Source organism: Anarrhichthys ocellatus, unplaced genomic scaffold (genome assembly GCF_004355925.1).
Source record: "Anarrhichthys ocellatus isolate YVR2014 unplaced genomic scaffold, GSC_Weel_1.0 scaffold76, whole genome shotgun sequence".
Taxonomy (NCBI): Eukaryota; Metazoa; Chordata; class Actinopteri; order Perciformes; family Anarhichadidae; genus Anarrhichthys; species Anarrhichthys ocellatus.
The window spans coordinates 538647-563909 of NW_022280106.1; the positions used below are offsets into that span (position 1 = coordinate 538647).

At 41.6% G+C, this 25263-nt stretch overlaps 1 protein-coding gene across 2 annotated transcripts in view; it reads right to left on the reverse strand.

The window, feature by feature from the left end:
* Positions 1-25263, reverse strand: part of dnah9 (dynein, axonemal, heavy chain 9) — a 147006-nt gene that overhangs the window by 27223 nt on the left and 94520 nt on the right. For both annotated transcript variants that reach the window (XM_031873863.1, XM_031873862.1), the window contains exons 61-70: positions 24843-25078; positions 24637-24759; positions 22299-22503; positions 15511-15675; positions 13888-14028; positions 12298-12468; positions 11999-12121; positions 7620-7813; positions 6489-6637; positions 5294-5421 (exon numbers count right to left, since the gene is read on the reverse strand). In XM_031873863.1, the coding sequence (XP_031729723.1) occupies positions 5294-5421; positions 6489-6637; positions 7620-7813; positions 11999-12121; positions 12298-12468; positions 13888-14028; positions 15511-15675; positions 22299-22503; positions 24637-24759; positions 24843-25078 (1635 nt within the window). The remainder of the gene's footprint in view (positions 1-5293; positions 5422-6488; positions 6638-7619; positions 7814-11998; positions 12122-12297; positions 12469-13887; positions 14029-15510; positions 15676-22298; positions 22504-24636; positions 24760-24842; positions 25079-25263) is intronic.

Here is a 25263-nt window from a genome sequence, read left to right on the forward strand (position 1 = left end):
ATCCCCCTCCCCACCCACAACAGCAGAGACATGCAGCAGCACCTGCCACTTATCCCCTCCCCACCCACAACAGGGGAGCGATGCTGCAGTTGTAGCCCAGCCTACTGCCACAGTCCCTCCCCCTGCTACCTCTGAGCTGGGAGACATCAGAGAGATGCTGCGCACCCTGTGCACCCGGCTTCTGCTCAGCTAAGATGAACATACCCAGAACACCTTCCCACTTGAATAACAGAACAACATGGAAATATATTGTTAATTAGTAGTAGTAATAATAGCAATAGTAGCAGTCACTACAAAGGTAATATTAGTGAAAATAGTACATGCCTCCATGAAATTAATGTCAAAATTATTATTATTATCAGTATTGTAAATGTATAGATAGTTGTAGGTGTTTTTTATATTTGTCTCGCTATACAGGTTAATTTTGATTGTTTTTAAATGCGTTCATTTCATATAAGCTGCTGGAATATTCAGGGTCTCCACTCAACTTTTGAACTGAAAAGTGGAAACCGTGAATTCATGAAATCTATCAAAGATGTTGATATAATTATGTTAACAGAAACATAGTGTCAAAATGATCTGCTCACTTGCTGTCCTCCAGGATATAATGAAGTCATAGTGCCCTCTATCAAATTTAAAAACATACGCAAAGGCAGAACATCGGGGGGATGTTGGTGTGGTATAAAGGAGACCTTTGCCATAAGATCTCACCAGTAAAACAGGGTAAATCACACATTTGGTTAAGGTTAGATCAAACCCTGGGCATAACTGATAGGGATCTATATCTCTGTGCTATTTATATACCCCTAGTAGATTCTCCTTATTTTGAAAAATACATTTTTGAAACTCTTTATTCAGAAATCGCCTATTTCCAGGCCCAAGGAAACGTGCTTCTAACTGGAGATCTAAATGGACGAACAGGAATTGAACATGATGTCATCGACCCACAGGGCAACAACCATGTGTTTGGTCAAACTCCCTTATTTACCACACCAACCATCACCCACCGGAACAACCTGGACTTTCAAATAAATAAAAGTGGCAAGGAGCTAGTGTATCTCTGCGGGCCTTAGGCCTGTACATAGTTAACGGTAGGTTCAGAGGGGACTCTTTAGGAAGATTCACATACTCCTCAGCTCTTGGATCTAGTGTAGTAGACTATGCAATCACTGACATGGACCCCTCCACTATCAGTGCATTCACTGTCAGACAACAATCCCCCCTCTCAGACCACATCCAAATAAATATGTTCTTTAACTCTCAGGTCAAATGAATGACACAAAAAAAGAACCCAGTAAGCTGTTTAAATTAAATCCTACTTACCGATGGGCCCGACAGTGGAGACAAATTCATCATGGCCTTGAACTCACCTGATCTGATAGATGACATACTGTATCAATATATGACCAAAATCAATATATCCACAGCAGAGATGGTGTAAACAAGGCCATTGATGATATCAATATGAAAAGCTGACCTTATAAAACAAAAACGGAAGCCTGTTTTAAAAGGCAAAACACCGACAAATGGTTTGATCAGAAAAGACCTGAGAAAAATAGCAAATTAAAAACATCGCCAACCAAACAAGCCAGCCTTACGCATTAGGTACAATGGACTTTTAAACACATATAAATGTACAATTAGGAACAAAAAACTAAATTTTACCCACATGAAACTTGAATATATTGAGAACACCATTAATCAAAATCAATTCTGGGATATGTGGAACAACTTCAACACAAAGCAACCACAAGCATTAACCATCCAACATGGTGACATCTGGACAAAGACATACCAATAAATATAACTAATCAGATCAATGTATTATAAAAGAAAAACTCCAAACATTAGAAGAAACAATTAAAAACAGCAAAAACCCCCTTGATTTCCCAATTACTTGGGAAGAATCGAGCACACAGACAAAATCTCTCCGGCCAAGTAAAGCTTGTGGTCCAGACACCATCAAAAATGAAATGCTCAAATGCAGCACCCCAGAGATGCAGGGTGCAGTGTTGAAGTTGTTCAACATCGTATTACAGTCAGGATGTTTTCCTGACATCTGGAGCAAAGGGCTCATTTCCCCCGTTCATAAGAGTCGGGACAAGTCAGACCCTATAGTAACTACCGGGGCATGTGTCAGCATCTGGGATCTTCGCACCGTGTTCCCTGGTTAATTTGGTAAGGCCCATGGTGGCGTTTAGCACGCCGACCAGCACGCGCTGATCGACTGCAATCCGCTCACAAACAAAGACCCAAAAAACAGCTAAAAGTACACAAAAAAACCCCGTGAACCCTGCACACCCCACTACACTACCATATACAACATTACCCAGTGAAGAAAAAGATCGAAAAAATCGCTATTTATCGCTCTCAAACACGCTCCGCCAACTCCGCACTCCTTTCACTCAGAGACAGAGAGAGAGAGAGAGAGCAGACAGTTGTTGGCGATGTGAGCAGAGTTGAAATTAGATACTCCAAGGGTTTATTTTGGTAAGAGACGTCCCATCACTGACCTTAAAATTATGCTACGTGTCCCAAAAACACGAATCCTTACTAACAAAGATGAAATAGTTGAAGTACAGTGTAGGCTCAGGCAGATTGGCCTGGGCTTTTTCATTCATGCTGCATGACTACTGACTCATTTACCAGCTGTGTGGCTGGTAGCTGACACTCATCTCAATGCTGTTTGCTGCTGCAGCTCTCTGTCACAACTCCAACCATCTTCTATTCGAGAAGATTTAGTCTCGTTTTAGAACAAACTTTGTCCGCTTGGCTTTTCACCTATAGCTATATTTGCATTTTTTTGGTACTATCTTCTGTTTTTGTTGCTTTCTCTTGGATGTGTGCTTACGTTTTAGGGGTTAATGGCCAGAAAATCACCTGAAATCAGTAGAATAAGAAAATCCAAGCAGAAGGCAGGGTCTCTGCAGATACAGACACCACCACACACTTTTAACGTTGTTCAATTTAATCCTTGCCATCCCAGTGGTATAAGAAAGGGTCATCAATAAGTAAATGGTAAATGGACTTGTACTTGTATAGCTTCTGACCACTCAAAGCACTATAACACGATATGTCTCTCACCCATTCATACACTGATGGCATGGGCCACCATGCAAGGAGCCACCTGCCCATCAGGAATCTAACTAATCATTCATACCACATTCATACACCATAGGCACACCCAAGGACACATCAACATGGACTAGCGGAGCCGGGGATCGAACCGTCGATCCTCTGATTGAAGGACGACCCGCTCTACTACTGAGCCATAGATGTAAAATCTAAAAAAATGCAGGACTTGCTCAAGTTTCAAAAGAATACCAAAGCTAACTGGTTCTTTCCTCTGCCGGGTTCAGACTACACCACTATTTTGTCTGGCAAAATAGTCACAGCATCAGGCAATAATAGAGGAATACATTTTTGCCGTGACTCAGAGACATGACAATCTACATGTTGTTCCCTGACCAATCATAGCTCCCCATCTTTCACGACCATCATGATGTCATCGGGAAGGAGGTGCTACTGTACTTCTGGGAACAAGAATGTAAATTAACAACGTTGGGCTAAGCGATGTGTAAGATATTGGCTGTCTTATGCTGGTAAATCTCCAAAACAGCACCTGCCACATAACCGCAACCTTCCCAGTTCCTGATATCATTCCAAAGTAAAGTCACATTGTCACATTGTCTCTCCTGATTTCTCTGCTATTTGCACTTCTTTCTGCCAGCGGCTACAAATGGGGAGGCTTTAGCAGTAAATGTGCAAAGAGGCTGGTGAGTCTAGGCCACCCGATTCCCACTGCCTGGCCCATGTGGGATATTCAACTCCAATCTGCCCGATTGATTGCCTCTCCAGCCCCTCCTCCCTCCCAATGTGCTGCTGCTGCTGCTTTCAAAGTTTCTTCATCTCTGTCTCCGAGGCCCATCTGAGCAGGAACTACTGTTCTGCAGTGTAATTACCCGTCAATGAGGGGGAACCTGCTATTGACCCAGCGCTCCACTGATGGAGCCGGGCCTGGCAGCGGAGAGTAAAGGTACACCGAGAGACGAGGGACGTGTATGTGTGTGGATTGGTAGGTGGATAGCTGCAACGAGAAGGTGAGGAGGAGAGGGAGAAATAGCAGGTTAGCAAAAAAGGTGGGAGGACGTGACAATGTGTTATGAAGAACTGAGTCTTAAGTATGAACGTGATGTTGGAATGAGAGGGTGGGAAAAGGAATAGAAACCAGTAGATAGAGCATTATATGAGAAGGAGATACTGGTGGTAAAAACAGGAGAGACACGAGAATATGACACCTCCCCTCCCCCAGTTTTCCTCTCCCTCCCTGGCCAGTACCACGGGGGTGGCTCTCAGCGGGCAGACAAACAGACAGCTGATGATAAAGCGAGTGGGAGGTTGGTTGCCAGGGGGACAAGGCCTTTTTAAGCCTATCGATTGAGATTCCTATGCAAAGGTAATTAAGCAACTGCTTGTCTTTGCTATCCTGGATCTGGAGCAGAGAGTGATGGCATCCCAATCGTTTTTTGGGGGGGAATTTCTACCAGCTGTGGGAATTAGATGAAAAGGGTGTCCCACAGTGCCCGGTGTGCGGTTCATATCTGTCGATACATCCCATTAGAATTCCACCAAGGTTTTCACTTAAAATGTAAACGCTGGCCTTGCCCTCCAGATAAGAGGAGAACAGACACCACGTAGATATTGTACGGTATAATGCCCTTTCAGTTAGGAAATTTCCGCAGAAACTTTTATTCACTTTTCCATGCAGATGAACCTGGGAGGAAAGTAATCATCCCATGGAGTGTGCCATGAAAAACAATGTGATTCTATTCCACATTCACAACATGACCAGATAAAACAAATGCCATCTAAAACCACTGCTGAAGAGAAAATCCTCGACACAAAATGAACCCTGTATTCATTCTGCTAACTGTGTTTTTTTTGTCAATGTCTGTATAACAAATTTCTATTGCAACCTTACCATATTTAAAAAATTGGCACCTTTTGCCCGAGGTGTATGGGACAATGGACACTGAATGGACAATTCAGTGAGAGCCAGAATGTTTAACAATCATACACATCACACATTCATGTTAGTGTTCACATAACTATAATTGGATCTACTCAATATGAATGTTCTCCTGAAAACAAATTAGGTAGTGTTAGGGCTCTTTGTGAATGGTGGATTTATGTGAGGAGAGTAAAATACACAGCAATATTTATTGTGCATTATACTTCATGTGAGCTATTTCTTACTGTGTTTGTATGGTGTATGTGTATGGTTATACTGTACCTGTAATATCACCCAGTGGCCGTTTCTAGCTGCCAAATCGAGGGCTTGTTCTGCTATAACCTCCTGACCCTGACCCAAAGAAACATTGTGGAAGTTCTTGTTGTCAAATGTGAAACCCAGCCTCTTCCCTGAAAGAAAACACAAAAGTAACATTTCAAACAAAAATATTTCTGAGGCATTGTTGAACTCATAGTCTTCAAATTGTGGTCTGAAAATTTGCTTATTTTAGATGACAGATGAGAATAAGATGAGAAGATCAATGTAATTATTTTGTTAGCAGCACTAACATGAAATATCGGGGTGGGACAAAATATCGAGACGGGAATATAATTAAATCCACTTGCAATCCGTTATCGATACACTGGCTCCAAATATCGTTATTTGAATAAAAAGTGTAGGTGCCCCTAACGGCCGTCATTTGACAGTCATGCTGAAATGAATATGTGGTATGTATTAATTTGGTTAAAAGAGACTATTAAGCAGAAACAGAAACCCAAGAAAGTCAATCCAGACTGAAACCGTGAAGTAACAACAAATGCAAAAATACTGACATTTGAAAATGTATGGGGACTCCCTTATAGTAGAAATACTGTTGAAATCTCTTTGTTCCAGTAAACTGATACAATCCCTGCAATCTAAATATTAAATGGAGCTGACTTCAAATACCCACTGACTGAATTATTTGGCAGCAGATTCAGAAGTGTCAGGCGAGGTCAGTAAAAAAGCTTCAACTTTTGGCATATTTGTGGTCAAAAATCAAAACAGCGTGTCCTGCTGCTTTCCGCATTATTCATAGAGGGTTGTAAAGTAACTCTAAAACCAACAATATTTATTTTCTGCTGCCCATAATACACCAGTGGTGTCGTCTCATATATTTGTGACCTTTAGTATAATCCCTTCAATCTACCCAGAGCATGTTGTGCATTGGCAGTGATGGCTAATATCACAGAAGAGACACAACAGATGTGTTGGGATGACTGCTGTTCTGACTGATAATCCTATGCAGTAGGAAATCAAGTGGAAATCATGCATGCAGGTATGCCTTCTCTTCACTTCAATAGGCTATTCCACGAAAAGCCTGCATGTTCCCACGACATGAAGAAAATACAGATAAATTGGCAATATGTATGCTCTGATAAAAGTCCAGAGGCTGAATTTGACGGCTTATGAAACATAAAACAAGCGAGAGCATTACCATGTTTCTCCACATCCTTCAAAGGGTCAACTCCAGGAGAGAGGATGAAGAACATGGGTGTGGCTGGACCCGACTCTTCAAAGGAGATTGCGAAGTCCACTGATCTGCCAATCACGTACTTGCTTCCCAGTTTCTCCTCTACAAAGTCTCTGTGGGGAGAATATCACTCAGTTCTCCTCAACACTTTTTTATTAGCTTTGACCGACAAGCTGAATGAGTTGAAGAGTGGGAATCTTCTGTAGTGCATTGCATTAGATAGACAGCTGCTTACAGAACTAAATATGAACTCTTGTCACGACTGTGTTGTCAGTGGGTCGTTTCAACCTCTCAGGGATAAATCCTTAAGCCTTTAAAACATTATGGCTTTCTTACTGTTGTTACTGCTGCATCTGCCTGTAAATCCATTTGTATAAACTAGTTCATTTTCAGCAGTCTACAATGTTCAACAGCTAGCCTCTAACTTAATCTGTTGTTTGGTGCTGAGCAGGTAGTGTGCAGAGGGTTCATCAGAGCGTTTTGGTTGAACAGCTTCCTGTCGTGGGTCTGTACAGGGATAATGAGAGCCATGAGAGTCAACCAAAACAGTAAAGTTGAGAGTCATAAAACCAAAACAATGTGCTGAAAGATTCCAAATGCTCTGAAGAGCTGAGGAAGATGTAGAGTGTGGTGATTACTCTCTGTGGGTTACACATAGTTATTTTATCAGCTATTCCATAAACATTTTGGATTAGTGTAACTTCAATATTAGTTCTCCAACAGTTAAAAGTATGAAGTAAAATATATGTTTTGCTCCCTTTGCTTTATTAATCTCTTTGGGTTCCATATTCAAATAAGATATCAAAGTCAAGATTGCATGTTAATACCAGGTGAAAATGGGATCTAAGTTTGGGATGATGACGAGTCTAGACATCAGGTTGAGGGCTAATGATGAGGCTCATCAATTGTGTTTTTTAGAGCTGTGTAATTTAGCTTTACTAAGCAACGGACAAACATACAGTAGCAGCAGTGAGCACAGGTGCCCTGTCAATGCAAACTATAAGCCAAAGGTTAAGATGTTTAACCTTTACCCTTTCACCAAGCAGCACAGGTTCTTTCACAGATTACAGAGGGAGCTATGCCTCCACCTCTCACCTGACAGCGTACGTCATGCGGTCAGGCCTCAGGGCCCTCATCATGCACAGTCTCTGGAGAGAGGTTTTGTTCTTCCATTCCTGTGGAAATTTCTCTTTTTCTGGACACTCAGAGTCCACAAACTTCTTCCAGCGTTTGGCTGAGCCCTCAATGTCTCGGTCCAGGTTCCTGAACTCTTCCATGGAGCACAGGGACTGGTGGTTGGGGAAAGAAAGATGATTCAGCAAAACATCTGTATTTTTAAAAGTGCTGCTCCTCTGTGATCAGTGAGGCACATTTAATAGTTTGACCACTTCAGTAATGTTTCACAATACACAGCAAAATGACAAACTTTGTTTGCAAAACTCTGTAGAAAGACAAAAAGGAATTATTGTCTTTCCTTACGCCAATATAAATACTATTTATTCAAACACAAATGCTGAGTAAACACGATCCCTTTCATAACGGAACGGGGGGACGGCGGGGGGGTGGGGACTGAATATGCATCCATTGCGATGCCCGAGCTGACAGACACCTTATCTCATCTGTGGAGAACAGCAGACTCACGCAGTGCAGCCTCCAGCAGGTGCACACATTGACAAGTATAGACACACACTGTGTGTGCACACTGTCTACCTGTACTGTATATACTAGGAGCAGGGTCCTGAAACCCTCAAACACAGAGTACAAGTAGTCCTGGAATCCATAAAATCTGCTTTTCCGCAAATGCTCACCACTGGGCATGAGGTGATGTGTTAGAGTGAGACGAAGTGGCTCAGCACACAGTCCATCACTTCAACTCAGTTTGTGTAATTACCACAGGAGGTTGGCAACCTCTGAGCCCCAGTGAGAGGAGAATACACTGGGTCTCATGGGATTTATGCTCTGCTACTATCAAGAGGGCCAAACAATCAGGATCTGACCTGCCTTTAAAGCTTTCCAACTGATTATGTTTCCAATTGCGATAAGAAAATCAGGTGACAGAATTTGATTAGCAGGGCCTTAAACATCCACAGTGGGTTGAGTGCAGTTGGACAAAGCCATCTCCAAACCCTCAGAGGGGTTTAGGTTAAGGTTAATATTCTAGGCTCTACGGACTGAAAAATTCATGAGCATGGGCAACTAAAAAACCATGCTGCCGTTAGGGTTTATTTATCCGCTAAACTGATCTGACAAGAGAAGGAACCTCTGCTGCTTGACGTCCACAGGGCTGCACGGCCAGACGTCTGTTCTTTAAGATGAAATACTGTTATCCAGAGTTCTTCTGGTGCCCTTTCAATGTTAAAAGGCATGGGGTCACAAAGCAAAGCCGAGCTCAGAGAATCACATGCTGACACAGTGGAGATATGTGTGAAACAGAAAACTTTAGGTTGCTTGTGTAACCCCCGGTTCTCTGAGTAGAACGATTGAGTGTCTCACATTGGGAACGCCTACCGTGTGACCTCAACCGAAGCTCCTATCTCATTCTGCCAGCCAGGATTGGCTAGAACAGTGGTTCTCAACTGGTCTCGCTGCGGGACCCACCATCACCCCTTAATGACAAGCCGCGACCCAAATTTTCAACTTCAAATTTTCAAATTTCCTACTACTACGACAAGCAGTCGTAGTAGTAGGGAGCTCTCTTGTGCAGAGAAATTGTTCCTGTCAGTCCCCGTCCCATACATGTTTTACGTAAACGAGTAAAACTGCTTTGTTTATGATGTCTGTAGATTCGTCCATTTGTAATGCAAAATTACCACTTGCCTAAATTCGAGCTGTGGTCTGTTGTTTGATGTCATCCGACATGTCTTCAATTCGCCTACTTATAGTGTCATTTGACAGAGGTATAGTTTTCAGTTTATCTGCTGCGGATTGATCCAACAAATGCCGCTTCAGTTTTAACGGCTTCATGCTTTCTTATGCCAGAACCTCGCTGCACAAAACACACTGAGGTTTTTGCCCTCTTTTGTCCTCAATGTAAGAAAATCCATATATCATGTAGTCGTTGTCGTACTTGCATTTCACCATGCTCACTTAGCATATGAAAACAAACTTTGTCGGTGTTCTTCTATACCAGGGGTATTCAAGTAAATTTCCAAAAGGTCCAGATTGAGAAAATCTCCTCGTACAAAGGTCCAGAACATTACAATAATATCTAACTTGCACTATTTAGTGCCATTTATATATATTTATATCTATTCAAGAAGTCTAGTAGTAGTAACGTCTCTGTGTAGTAAACAACTGTCAAATCAAATAAAGAAAGTACACATCAATTATATTTTAACAATTATTATTCTCAGTTTTCAAATTTAACTGGATGGATTATAAATAATACATAGAAATACATAAATAAATATTCTTCTCATTTCAAGTAAAATAAGGGCTGGATTATAGAATAAATTACATAACAGAAAGCTTTTGAAAAATGTGCCTCTTAAAATAAAGTAATTCATTTTAGAAAAATGTATTTCACTGAATTGCCCTGCAGCTTTAAATTCACTTCATTCAGGTGTGAAGTGATGTCAATACAAAAAGCCACAATATTATATTCTCATGTTCTAAAAAGAGGAATTAGTGAGCATGGACTTTAACTGTGGTTATTAAACCACTTGTTTCAGCTCTATTCTCTCTGTTAACATCATTGTGGAACAGTGAATTAATGTGCTAAGATTCTGATTATATTGGGCTCTTGAGTTTATTTTCTGTGTCTTCATTTCAGTGAGAGGGTACATATGCTCCATAGGAGACATTTTAAGCTGCCCGTGGAATGAATTCACTTATACAAGTCTGTCCAGTCTTGGACATAGACCTCTCTGGCCATTTTTCTCTTCTGGAGGAAGTTCTGTAATTTTGACTTCCACACCTAACATTATAATTGTCCTGCTCTGCTATCTGTATCCTCGTCTCTCCCCCGTGTGTCACGGTGTGTGTACATCTCACTCGAGTCAGGAAACTTGTCAGAATACCCATATTTGATTGGCTGAGCTGCATCACGTGATGTGATTTACAACACATTGTTTTTCCTGCACCGCTGAACAAGTGCCGTAAATGCTGTATAAGCTGCGCCGGTTAAAATAGAAGCGCTACATCAAAATTCAATAATTCTCAATTATTTATCGGTTTTAGGTCCTGGGTCCGGAAACAACCGCGGTCCGTCAGTTAGTGACCCCTGTTCTATACTGTGAAATGGCGGGAGTCTATTACTGACTCCCTGACTGCTGGGAACATGTTATAGAATGATTAACAATATTTTTAATTATCGATTGATGTATTGATAATTTTTTGGATTTATTGAATCATTGTGGGTGACTGTGGCTCAGTGGTAGAATGAGTTGATGATGAGTGAATGACATGTGGTGTAAAAGCGTTTTGAGTGGTTGAAAGACTAGAAAAGCACTATACATTCCAAGTCCATTTACTATTGTCTGGTCGAAACGATGAATGTTTGCATTTTTCTTGATGGTGACATTTTATTTAGACTAGATTGACTGAAATGCACAATATATTGTGAACTAAAACTAAACTAAAATAGTTTGGGTGTTCTTTGACTAAGACTGAAATTCCCAGAGATTTAGTCAACTTAAATTAGGAATGCACCGATTTATTGTCCGTTCTCGCCTGATATTTGTCCTGTTGACTACCATTGACTTCCTAACAAATAAGATGATGTTTATCTGATGTGTCGCTGTAATGTTGGTTATTCACAGTAGGTCTCAGACAACAGTATGCAGCTTCTGATTCGGAGAAGAAGCCGCTGGCTGGACACGACTATGGCATGAACATTGTCATGTTCATCGAAAAATGTGGCAGTAAAACAAAGACTCACAAGATTTCTGAAGAACAATCACTGCGGTGATGTGTCACTAGAAGCCTGTCAGTCCAACGAGGGGAGACACAGCACCAGCATGTTACAGTGGGAACATCCTCCATGCTGTGCAGCCAATGCAGCAGTCCATCACCCATACTGGGTGAGCAGATATATTATATATAGCCCACAATTTTGTTCAGCTATAGGCAGTTGTATAGCAGCTAAAAGGCTTTTCAAATTGTATGATATAATTTGTGCTCATTCAAATACAGTGTGACAAAATGCTGAATGCTATTGTTATTTTTTTCTTTACAATAAAGGTATCTTTGTTCCCATTGCACAAAATGGGAATAAATAACAACAACATTGGTATTGGCCAAATTGTTTTAAAAAGTGTTCTTGGACCTGAATTTCAAAATTGATGCATCCCTATCTAAAGCGTAACTAAAGAACCAAGATGTAGTTGACTAAATATGATAAAAACTAACAAGGAATTTGACACAAAGACTAAATAGCTAACAAGATGAACACTGTCTGGTGGTTCCCCTTTAAATTTCACATCAATACATTTCAGTAGTGCTAAGAACACATCTATCTCTGCCTCTCTCTGTACCTTGATCCCTCCCCAGGAGTGGTTGGATAAGAAATCCACTGGTGACATTACACCTGGTTGGACTGGGTATCTCAGGAGGAAGTCCAGCTCTGCAGGATTTATTTCTTTATTCATCAGTAGGATCTGGAGACACGACAAACAGGAATGACTTTGAATTGTTGTATTTTCAGCACAAACAGCATTTCCTTTCCACTTGATTAGATCCAAACAGGGCCGGTGGTCTCAGGAGCACCTGATTCAATGGCAAGCTTGCTCTCAAAACAAACCATGCAGAAGATGAACCCGGCCTCCCTCCCTACCTGGAAGGCAAGCTGAGCGATGTACGTGAGCTTGTCACATTCAAACAGGCCTCTGGTGGTGTACTGGAAGACCAAGGAAGTGATGCTGTCAATTAGGTTGGACACCTGCTGCTTAAGAGCCTCGTCCGGCTCGGCCTTCAGAACCGCTTTCTGGAAGACCACACTGAATGCCTGGGGACCAGAAGAGCGGGTCCAAACACTCAAAACTGGCTCAGTATCTGACACCAAAGTGTTACCAAGAAACAATGTTGTTGAATAAACATTCACTACAAACCTACGATCAAACAATATTCATCAATAACTGGCTCATATTGGGCTTTAATAATGAATCAGATATCATCATGTAATGCACCAATGACATGATTATGTGGTTTGGTCAAAATATGTACTCATCAATACTACTTAGAAAGCCCTTCACTGTAAAGCAAGTCTCCATGAACGTGTTATTATGCTCTGAGATTGTTGCATTTAAACAAGGGTGTAGCAGAAAATTCTGGGCCCTAAACATAAGCAGTGTCTTGGGCCCCTTTCACTGTCTTTTGGACAGTCGCAGAGCGCCCTGCTGAGAGGTTCTCTCATTGTGTCAGCAGGTTGTGCATACAGGATTGACACAGCCACTTAACCTGCTTATAATACGCCACATTGACTTTCTTTTCATAACTCGTTTTTTGGTTATTTTGAAGATCAAACCTTGTTTTAAAAAGAAAAAAATTAAATCTGGCCAGAAAGACATTTAAAAAAAACAAACATGAAATTGTCTTATTTGAATATATGCTGAAAATGTAACTGCATCCTAATAATAATTTATCTTCTATTCTGGTGTCATTTCTGTCAAACTTTGCTCCAACACTGTGTGAAGAACACATATTATTATGTGCTTAATTTCATTCTCAAGTTCAAAGGTATACATACATACATATACATACATATATATACGTATATACATATATATATATATATACATATATATACATATACATATATATACGTATATACGTATATATATATATATATACATATATATACATATACATATATATACGTATATACGTACATATATATACACATATATACGTACATATATATATAGGTATATATATATACCTATATATATACACACATATATATATATACACATATATATGTATATATACATATACACACATACATATATATATATATATATATACATATACACACACACATACATATATATATATATATATATATATATATATATATATATATATATATATATATATATAAATATATATATTCTGAATGTGTTTTCATTTGATTATGTCGGGAAATATCTTGGGCCAGGGCAGCTACCTGCGGAGCCGGGAGTGATTGCGAACCATATCTCAAGCAGCCTCCTCTCAGCGCTCGCTGGCTGACAATATGGAAGACATTACGCTCTACATAACCACATTAGGGAGCCACAAACACAATAAAAGCAGGGCAAAGAGCATAAAACACAGTGAGCAAATGGAAGAACGAGAGGAGGAACAGAGACGTGAGTGTAAAAAGGGGTCTCAGTGAGGGCCCGGGAGACGGGGAGGAAACACGGCATGTCAGTAGACAAGCTACCTTGAGAGAGAACTGGTACATGGGGTGGATTTTATTGAGGTCGTTCATTATGAAGTACAATAAGGAAGCCCGCGCTGCTGCTGGTCGGTAGTGCTCCCGAGCCTCATTGATTTTGGCCTCTGTCACCTTAGCTTCTTTTACCTACAGTAAAGACAGTGCACACACAAACAGAATGACACTCATACTGACACAAGCATACATCTGCACAGATATGCATACACTCAGGGTTCATCAATCAGCTAAAGAAGAAATTGTGCACCATTCAAAAGAGCACCCTCAGTGAAGAGCAGAGCTATTCCAATTTCACAGTTCCAGCCAAAATGCTCTCACACTGCGTGGAACACGTCAATTATGTGCCGTTTTCTTTACCATACAAAATGCCGGCTTAAGAATGAACATCTGCAAAGGCAGTGATCATCTCCTCATTGACAGAATGCCCAGTCTCACAGCATCGTACGCTACTTAATCACACATATCAGGAAGTAATCAGGGAGAGGGAAAGAATTACAGTCTAAATATTTTGTACATATGATTTACCTACTGGCTACCTGCAAGTAGGTTCAAGGGAAGAAGTGCATCTTACATTTAGAAGGAACCTAAAAATAATTGACATAATAAATAATTACAGGCTAGAGACAGGAGACCAGCCTCCTGTCTTCTGACCATACCTATATGAAAAACTACTGTATGTGTGACACTTTAACTGAGCCAAAATAATGATTACAAACGTTAGTATAAAACATGACGAATGGGAAAATACAATAGAAACTGACATATTGTAAATAATATCAATACCACTCAAAATACCTTATAATAATGACATGGTATATGGTAGATCAGGGAGAGCCTCAATGACCGGTTGCCTTGTGGATATTAGGATGCTTTGAATGTTGTTGGTCCGTCACCTGATGTCATTGGCCCCAAAAAACATGTTCCCATAGACTTACATTAGGAAAGAAACATCTGTAACTCATTGTTTATTTTAAGGTAAATTAACTTCCCAATATGAAAACTTAAATAGACTTTATTAAATCATTAGGTTCTAAAAGTTGTAAAAAGCACTAACAGATGAATAGCTGAAAGCTACTTTCCTTCCTCCGTTCATGTGAAGAACAAGGCTGGGAGGATCCCACCCAATGTGGAAGATCACTGGAAGATCTGGGTCATTTTATACTCTGAAGTCAAATTCTTTTTGCTTCATGCACCACTGAGCAACTTTTCACAAGACTGAACGGGGCACCTCCTCCAACACTGTATCCAGGTCTCTTTAAACATTCATGGCCTTGGCTAGCAAATCTCTGCCATGCATGTATATCTGAGTGAGAAGGAGTGGTAGAGTTTCAGGACTGATATTTTGTGTGTTCAGGAATTGGCCCATTAGAACAGGTTTAAGATCAAGAAAACCTGCACTGTAAGTACAGTAAAAAAGCTATGAACAAAGGACCGCTAAATGTATTTCTAAATCCCTCCTAAACACAAAGTTGTTCCTCCCTAAAGCATTCTGACATGCCACTGTACTTATATATTTGTTCATGTTTAGGTGCTTTTATTGATATCTGAGGGCTGTAATCTAAAGAGTTAATAGGAGTAGAGTAAAGAGCTGTAAAGATTTAAAAAAAGGACCTTCTCTTCGATCTCAGCTGCAGTGTGTTTGGTCGTCTCCAGGTTTTCCACCACCTCTGTGTCCCCCAGGAAGTTTCCTGAAGCTGAGGACAAACGGGACAGCAGGTTGTCCTCCAGCGTCTTCAGAGTGATCTTGAAACCATTCTGCTGCTTCGTCAGGTCTGACTAATAAACACAGAAACACACACAAACTGTAATTTGACTGAATGCACATGTCAGAGGGTTTCTCAGATATACGCTTGTTGTCAGGTTCCTTTCTGGCCTCATCATCATAATCGGAGGCGGTGGGAGATGTTCAAGGTGTGGGTCAATACGGGGACATGAATACTGAAGGGCGCCTCAAAGGCAGAATTAATCAATATGCTCTGCATTGGCTATCCGGACCCATGAAGGGAGCGCTCTTGGCGGGATTAGCCAGCTTCCGTCTGGTTGCCAACATCAAACCTCTGCTGGGCGTCCTAACCCTGGATGTGATGAGACCGTCGATCCAGCAAGAGGGGAAGCAGCTTTGATGGCGAACCACACACACACACACACACACACACACACACACACACACACACACACACACACACACTCATCATCATCTTTATGAATCAACCGGCTACGAAATATCAAGTATTCAATTATGAACCAATACAAACCCCAGCAGAACATTCAGCCATACACACACTGATTCATGATGGGCCTATCTGACGCCTCACCATATGGATTAGTGCACCCCGTCCTCTAATAAAACTCCACCTCAAACACTTTGTTTCTGCCTTTGTTCTGGCTGAAAAAACAGAAGTGCCTGACAGAAACTTTCACTTTTTCAAAGCCTGCCGCTGGAGAAGCGTCAGGAGAACAAAGTGGACGGGCACGGTTGCTTCTCTTCATGGCTTCACCCTGCTTTGTCCTTCATTGAGTATGTTGCAGCTCCTTGTTTCTGCTCAATATTGACTCTGCTTTATTGAAGTTTCCCTTAATACAAGCCTCTGTGACCTTTGAATTGTTGTAATTACGGGAGGGTGGGCTGTTGTGAGAGCTAATGTTGTCGGTGACTCATGATAGCGGATGGTTTTTGAGTGGCATGATCCCCGACAGACGGTGCTAATACGTTTCTGGCGGTGCTGGGGGAGTGGGGGTGGAGCTGGTCCTCCTCCCTGTGGCATAATGTTCCTATGACAAAAGACATACTTAGCTCAGATTGCACCAGGGGAGCAGATAGTTGAGGAGATCATGCTGCTTAATTGCTCTCTTTATGACAGTATTTGCCATTGCAGTTTTGAGAAGTATTTTACACCATTGTTAAAACCAATTGAGCCTCTACCTTTCACGTTATTACCCACTCTGTGGATGACAAGTTCTCCTGTGCCAAAACTGCTGAAATTTGTGGCATTTTGAGGAAAGACCTGACATGCGTCATCGAGCAGAGAGAAAAATCACAGAATGGTGGACATTTAACCGGGGACATTTGCCTGTGTGAGTCAACTGTGACCTTCTACTTGCCCACACTCAGTGCTCCTGAGGGGAAAAGCTATCCACCCTAGAACATTCCCAACTGGACCCAGTAATGAGTTTGTTTTTTAACGATTAGCTTTCCTCTGGCACATTGTACTTGTAATTACCCTTGCTTGGGAAAAACAAACAATTAACCAGTCAGCAGAACACTCTAATTGGGATTAAAATGAGATATTACATCTATCATTTTTTAGGCAAGTGATTACAGAGTTCCACAGAGCAGTCCTGTTAAGGTAATTTGGGAAGTGGAGCATTTTAGTTCTCATTAACACGGAAGGTCGGGTAAGCAAAGAAGACACACAAGGATCTACACATGCACACTCATATGTGCACAGGGAGGACCCGAGCAGGACGTTATTGTGGTAAAAGGTTGTGGACTGATCCCCCTGTGATCTCTCCAAAAAGGGAAGTTCCTGAGCCCGGGTTTGGCTTGGTTAAATGAGAGCTCTTTCACCCAGCCGTCATCTTACGGCTGAGTAGCAACGCTAACCTCATTAAAGGTATAATGGCAGCGAGTCACTCTCAGAATATAAACAGGTACAGACAATTTACACTCCACTATCAGTCTGCTGATCTTATCAGTGTGGGTTGTTTAGGCAACAAAGAGCCATTCAGCACTCCATTCTACAGGCCATGTTTTGATAGAAAGGTGCTTGGAGTGAACACAGCAAACCCCCCACCACCCACCTACGACTTTCAGTGTTAATTAAAATGATAAGAGATGATGAGATCTTGTTTTTTTCTCCTCCTCCAGATCGGTGAAATGCTAATTAAACAAGCTTCCTTAAATCACATTTCCCTTTTTGCTGAGGGGACATAAGGCTTAAAATAACTCCCGCTCCCTATTTATTAATAATGCTGATTTTTCCATGGATTTTTCCATGGCCTACATGTCTGAATAAAGCAGTGCCTACAGAGGCCAGACACAAACAAGGACAACTCCAGAAAACCATCAAAATGCAAATAGCATTGTGTGAGAGTAAATCTGCCTGACCCGTTAACAGTATGCCCACATTATCCTCCACTATGATCTCTCTGAGACACCGCCATCAGCTAGAACAGTTCTGAGCGGAGAGGGATTTCTGATTTTCCTTTCCCCTCGACTAACAAGAGACGCATTTAAGGAACAGTGGAAGTGTGTCAATGTGTTGTCTAATTGCTGTGGTACAGTAGCACCACCGGCACCATTTCAAACAGCTGACATGAAAAGCACAGATTGTCGACGAGACAAGTGTGAGGCATCATTAGATGCTGGAGCTTTGATCCAAGTGAATTTTCACATAATTACATCTACATTCACATTCACATTCACACCATACTGTGGTTCTCCTAACTATCTACTACTCATTACTGCTCGACAATCTGCTGTACTGTACACAGTGTGTACTGGCCATAAACTGACCAGCAATGACAGCTTACAGCTATAGTGGGTGACCGGTCATCAACAATAGCTTACAGCTATAGTCGGTGACCGGTCATCAACAGAGTGAAACAACAGCTCCTCCTCCTCACAGTCGAGGGTCCTCACAACAAAGACAGCCATTTACATTAAAAAGGAAAATACACCTCAAAGAGTCTCCTTTCTGCCTCTCCTTTGATTGTGGAAATGTGGACGTGTAAAAAAAGAAGATGAAACTCCTTTGAGGACAGCATCAAGACACAATTACACAGTCCTGGAGCTCGATGATGAATGATGAAAGAGTGCAACAGGAACCGTATGCAGGGTGACTGTGACATAATGGTGAATTGTTCGTGTTTCAAAAGCTCATACTTTATCTTTTGATATTGTCAATCATTATCTAAGATGTTGACACTTCAAAGTAACCAGATCATGTAGACTTTGGGATTTTCTCTTTGTTGGGTGTGTCTTGCTCAGTAAGTAATGAGTTTCTAATAACAGGATATGTGACCAAATGAATGCATAAGGCAGTGAGAAAAGTGATGGCCATGTTTTGTGCCTTAACAAGCCGATTTATAGTAAGTCAGTAGTGTTTCCCAAAATGCCCTCCATCTGACCAGGCTTTAACTTTGTTTATGCTAAAAAAAGACATTGTGTTGGAAAGCAATCTAGTAGATTTCTAACCAATAGTTAAAGCTGCTCAGATTGTTTAATCAAAAAATGATTAAATAACTACATTTTTTCACCCGACTCAGCAGTCTTCTCAGTATTTTAGCGGTTTTGTTTCAGTCTCAGCGCTCTCAACAACATTGTTTTTCAGTTAAGAAACTCAGATGAACCAACTCTACAATGCCCAGCAGCAAACAGCATACAGCATAGGTAGGGACTAGATCGTGAATGGTGGAACATTTAGCAGCTAAAGAGACCGAGATAAAGATTTAAATATATATAGAGAAAGCCGCTCAGGACTTCACAAAGTTGAGCAAAGTCACTTCAGCTGGTTTTATTCAGCCTAAACTGAGTGAGGAGTAATTGCACACATAAAGTCCTGCCATTCGTATTTCTTGGGGAAATGTTTGACCAGCTTAATTCAAAATGTCGACCAATTTTGGTGATGTTTGGACAAACTGTCATTGATTTAATTAAGGTCAGAATTGAGCCAAAAAGATGTATGAAACCAATAACTTTGAGCAATTTGAAAATAGTTTCACACGCGTAGTTCAACATTGTTATGAAACATATCCTGTGAGTTTTGTAATGACTGATCAAACAGTTTCTGATTAATAGTCTGATTTGTGTTATGCCATAAACTTGTTTTTTGGGGGATTTGTAGCGCCCCCTAGAGGTTGATTTGAATGAAACTTTCATTTTTCATGTTTCAGGTACTTTTGTGCACATATCCTGCAAGTTTTGTGATGACATCGACATTTTCGTCCATGTCGAGGAGGTTATAGCTGGCATCGACCTCTGCCTCCTCACAACCCGGCTCTACTTCGCGGAACTCCTCGAAAAGTGGAGGCATTTCCGGTCCTTCAGCATCCATCATGTCCGCCCAGCTCGAAGAGGTTCGCAGCTGATGTGCGTTCACACCAAACGTGAAGAAAAATTTTGCGTTGCATTACTCACGGGTCCATTTCTGGTTATTCCCTTCATTCGCGCTACACGTGCCGCAGAGGATGAGTGGCTTATCTCCATCGAAACCGTTATCAATTAAGCCATTTATGTCCGCCATCAACCATGAAAGAAATAACCACTATTTCTGCTTAGTACTTGTTGTGGAAGTCACAGATATACCGGGAAACTAAACACTGTCTTTTCTGGGTTCATAACATCATCCGGAGGAGCTCCGTGGATTTCCTCGAGGTGTATTCACTGTGTCTAACAAGCCACACGGCGGCTGTTTACTACAGCTGTATGAACACAAAATAAACTGATTTTACGTTTAAGGCCATTTTTTTCCTGATTCAACAATGGCAGGATGTCAGTGATGACAGAAGGAGCATTTCAATGCTAATAGGTTTTCGGGACACAGCGCCACGCAAAAAATGAGGCAAATTTACGTATTTTGTGTTATTTGCGTCATTCGTTACTCGCGTCTATTCGCGTCTGTGCATTGACTTTATATGTAATCTATTCGTGCAAAAAACTTGTGACATCTTTGGTGTGAACACGGCATTAGCCTCCTTTCCAGGATCTTTTTTAGCATGGACGCACAGTGGTAACATGACTGATGGTCAGCCAACAATGCCTAAGCGTGTTCAGCACCAATGCTAGCTATGCACATTGGATGAGGGTCCCTGCCTGGGTGGATGCCCTGCATGACGCAGAGCACAGGCGGGATGCAGTCTCTTTGGCCTTCAGTTCCAACCCTTTAATAGCGGCCGAAGACATGGCGACTGGAAAGGAAGGGAAATGCATAAACAATTAGCAATGTGTTAGCCTGTCGTTAAATTGCGCTAGCAAACGGGGTTTAGCCCGCGCTAACGACGTACCATAGGGGTTCGCTCTGAACTTCGGGTACTCGGCTCGGCTAACAAACTAACGTCAACCGAAACCTGGGCTCGCCGTAACGCGTTAGCCAGAAGGAATAATGTCACACAGTCACCGACAAAACGAGTAAACAGGGTAGTCGGGGGAGCAGCTCGCCTTGACGCGGACACTGCACGAATATTCTGTGTAACGTCTAAAATATACTTCTTCCGAAGTACTTACTCAGCAAATCCAGACTGAAACTAGGAACTGCGTTCGGCAACGTATTCCTAAACAGGTCGTCTGTGAACTGTGAAAATCCAAGCTAGCCTCGATGAGCTAAGGGAGCTGTAGTTTCTTGATGGGAAGAAAGCGAGAATGACTTGCGAGGGAGCGGTCAACTGTGGTAATATGAGGGGGCGGGGCCCTAGCACAGTTCAAACTGTCTGTCATTGACAGAGGTGGTGTCATTGGAGCTTCCGTAGTTGGTCACACCAAGGCGATTCCCATAGTGAAACATCCAACGATGTTAGAAAAAGAACCGTTGTGCTGTTATTCCACCTTGCCGTCCTGCATAAAAGATAAGGACAGGGAATGGTGGGGGGGGGGGGTTGCAGAGTAGTTCCGCCGCTAATCTGTTAGGGGAGGTAGTGACAGAGTCAAACCGATGTCTGTGTAAAACGGACAGCCGCCATGGCGGGACTACACACATATACACACTAGACGTCAACACTGTCGCGTTACACATCACACTTCTTTTGCTGCGGGAATACCAGCATGCCATCTAAAATCACACACAGAGGCGATAATATGCTGCCATAGTTTGGTTGAGTGTACAATAGCAAAGCAGGCGTAAAGGCTGATCGTCTTTGCAGCAGTGTTGCAGAATCTCCGCGTAAAAAGGGCTAGACACACATGCACACACAGCCTTGCAGTGTCCCAATCTTCCTAAGTGAGGGACCCAAAGCCCCATAATTATCACACATCCACTTAGTTTGCCATTAATCAAAGGCACCAGCTGATTGTTTTGGAATCGAAGAGCCCGGACCTGCAGTCTCTTGTGATGTTTTAGACGAACGATGTTTTCTTGCAGACGTGTAGACTTGAAGATGGGTAATGAGAGAGCTACGCCCGGCTGCTGGAGGCCCCAGACTCCTCTCACTGTTTCTTTTAATTACACCTGCACAGAGGAGATGTTAGGAGTGGAACTCAAAAGAGTGCAGCGTGGAATGGTTGTTTGTTCTCTGATAGCACCTAAAGAGTGTGACAGATACTTATTTCATGTCTGCTCAGGCTCACTTTTACATTCCTGTGACATCAGATCAAAAGAGATCATATGAAAAATGCCTCTTTGTTGTTATATATCTGTATCAGGTAGTGTATCTCTCTGCCTCCACTGATACTCTGACTCCCTCACCTTCAGCTGTTCCAGGTCAGGTCTCTCCATGCTGACCACCGCAGCCAGCAGCTGATCCTCCAGGCCGTCTCTGGTCACTGTGAAATTTATTAAGGTGCACTGGGCCTGCAGCTCCGGCTGGTAATGAGGGCTGGCGAGCTTGGTGTGTAGGATGAGACGGAAATTAGGGTTGTACTCGCACTCCTTGTCTCCGATCTTTATGTACCTGGTAACAAGAGCCAGAAAACTTCTGATCATTAAGAGCCACTAAATGGAGGTAGAGATTCTAAAATAGGAAAGTGTTATCAAAGCAGACACCAGATAAGGGGATTCATCAATAACTGCAATGCTTTATACTGCAAGTCCAAGGTCTTATGTCAAACTCTTTCCTGTATTAAGAATGTCAGGTCACTATCAATTGAACTATTATGCTGGTGTTATTCTGTTTCTTGTTGTCAACAAATCCCACAAAGACACAAAACTAATCTCTCAATACTTTCTGACTTCCCTATTCTGTCTGCGACACTCAGCTCCAAGCTCATTGGTTCCTACTGAAGACTTTCAATACAGATCACAAAGACATTGTTTCATTTTTTAACAGAACTTTCATAAGCAAACCAATTCTCTCTCACCCTGACCTGGAAAAAGTCATTCATGCATTCATCTTTTCAAGACTCGACTACTGTAACTCCCTTCTCTCTGGCATCAACCAGAAGTCAATCTCTCTCCTCCAACTAGTTCAGAACGCAGCAGCTCGGCTTTTCACTGGTTTTAACAGATGACATCACATTACCCCAATCCTGGCTTCTCTTCACTGGCTCCCTGTTTGTTTTAGAATTGGTTTTAACATTTTATGCATCACTTTTTAAGCACTTATGGGTCTGGCCCCAAAATAGAAATAGGAAATGTTGTCCTCAGGTGGGGCCCTCCTGGCTGTTCCAAAGTCGAGGCTAAAATCTAAAGGTGACCGTGCTTTTGCTGCCTTGTCTGTTTTTAATTAAAGGTGCTATATAAATAAAGTTATTATTATTATTATTGGTGTTGATTTTGGCAGTCCCTGTGGACAAAAGCTATTAGAATTCCTTAAGAAAACCTCTCCTGGCCCTGGTTCTCCCGTGCCTCCCCTCCCACTAGTAAACAACAGATTTCGGAGGGAATTGGACCTGATGACAGGCATTAAGAATAACCATATAGAAATAGCCAGTATTCTGGCTGATGGTCTAGTTTACTTATGTAGCTCATATAGAGGGATCAGTGTTAAACTTAGTGTTTCACAACCAGCTACAAGTTCCTCGAAGTGACTTTAAAAAGGCTCAGTAATTTGCTGAAACAGCTGGCTGCTGTAATGTTCTGGAAACGTCACTCAAATGGTGCATTTGTTGGGGACTATTTTCAGTGGCAGATTTATACACATGTGCTGCTCTAGTGTGTATGTACGCAGCAGGAGGGTGCTTTCTCCTTTCATTTGGTTGCTCTCATGGAAGTACTCCAATGCAATACTGTCTGCTATTATTTTCTATCACTTCATACTGTCTCTTTTATAAAAATTGTTATTTTCCATGGTCATTACTTGAAAGGGAACGTTCAGTGTTTCCACTGTATGTGTTTACTGACTTCGTAAAGCTTGCAGTAGTATTTATCTGATACATACAATATGTGTATATTACAGATGTTGAAAGTGTCAAAACTACAGTATGACAGTTTTGCTTTATGGAAGGTTGATAATAGTTATACTATTTTGAATTGAAGCTGTCATCTGATGTTTTGTGTCAATGTGATAATTTCACTCTAATGGTGATAAAGTAATTGATGTTTGTTTGTTTATTGACAATGTTATCTTACTGTATGTACAAGTGGAAAGTCCTTAGTATAAGACAAGAGTGTTTTCACTCAACTAAAAACAGTAAGAAAGTTCTTTGATTTATAATCCATCATGTCAGAGGTGGAACACTGATGAGATGACATGTTTGCCAAAGAAAGGGCCAATATGAAACACATATAATGTGTCAAACAGGCCGGCAGTGCTATAGTGCTGCTACAATACATGTTTATTATGAAAAAAGTATATTATACACATTGAATCCAGTGTGTTGAGGGTTTATGTAGACATGCATTAGTTGCTCTGCTCTAAAAACTTGAGTTCCTAAATATACAGCTACCTCCAGGGGAGTCTTAAAATAATGTATTTGTAAATCTACATTTCCATGAGAAATGTTCAAACTCCATGTGCTAATCAAGAACAAGTGACTGGATTGAAAGCTACTAAAGAAACCTTGAGGTGAGATTGTCTTGTTGGCAGGTAAGGTTTAATACTTAGCCCTGGCTCACAATGTTTTTAAAAGGTTGAAGTCTTCTTTACCTGCCCTTCTTAATGGTTTCTCTGCCCAGCAGAGGACCAAGAACAGGATCCAATGTTTCCTCCAAGTTCTCTATCAGAACCACATCACCTGCTGCCAGTGCTCTCTCTACGGCATTCAGGAACCTGAGGACAAAACAGCAGAATCCCTCTGTCAAGATCTTCTTCCAAAGATGACCATGAGCACATCTCACCACAAAGCCTCTTACCCTCTCTGTCCCATGCGGATGACACGTAGGTTTTCACCATATTTGGCTTTGATCCACTTGATGCCTTGCAGCTGGGGGTCCACCATGAGGGGCCAGCGCTGGCAGGAAGTGAGAATTGTGGCGTTTTCAGTGGACATCCTGTCAGCGGGCAGCCCCTCATTCTGCCATGCCGCGATGTCGGCGTCGTCTGTCAGCATGGTCAGAGGGTCTAGGTCAGGGGTCACTGGGATGGGAACCTTACAGATGATAGCGACGAGTACATATTCAGTTTGCATCATTTAATACTACTACTACTACTACTACTAATAATAATAATAATAAATGAACATTTAGCATATAAGTTCTTAATGACCTTTTTTTTGTTATAGATATAAAAAGGAGTATTGTGGACACATGTAGTTAAGATGGTGATTTTAAATGT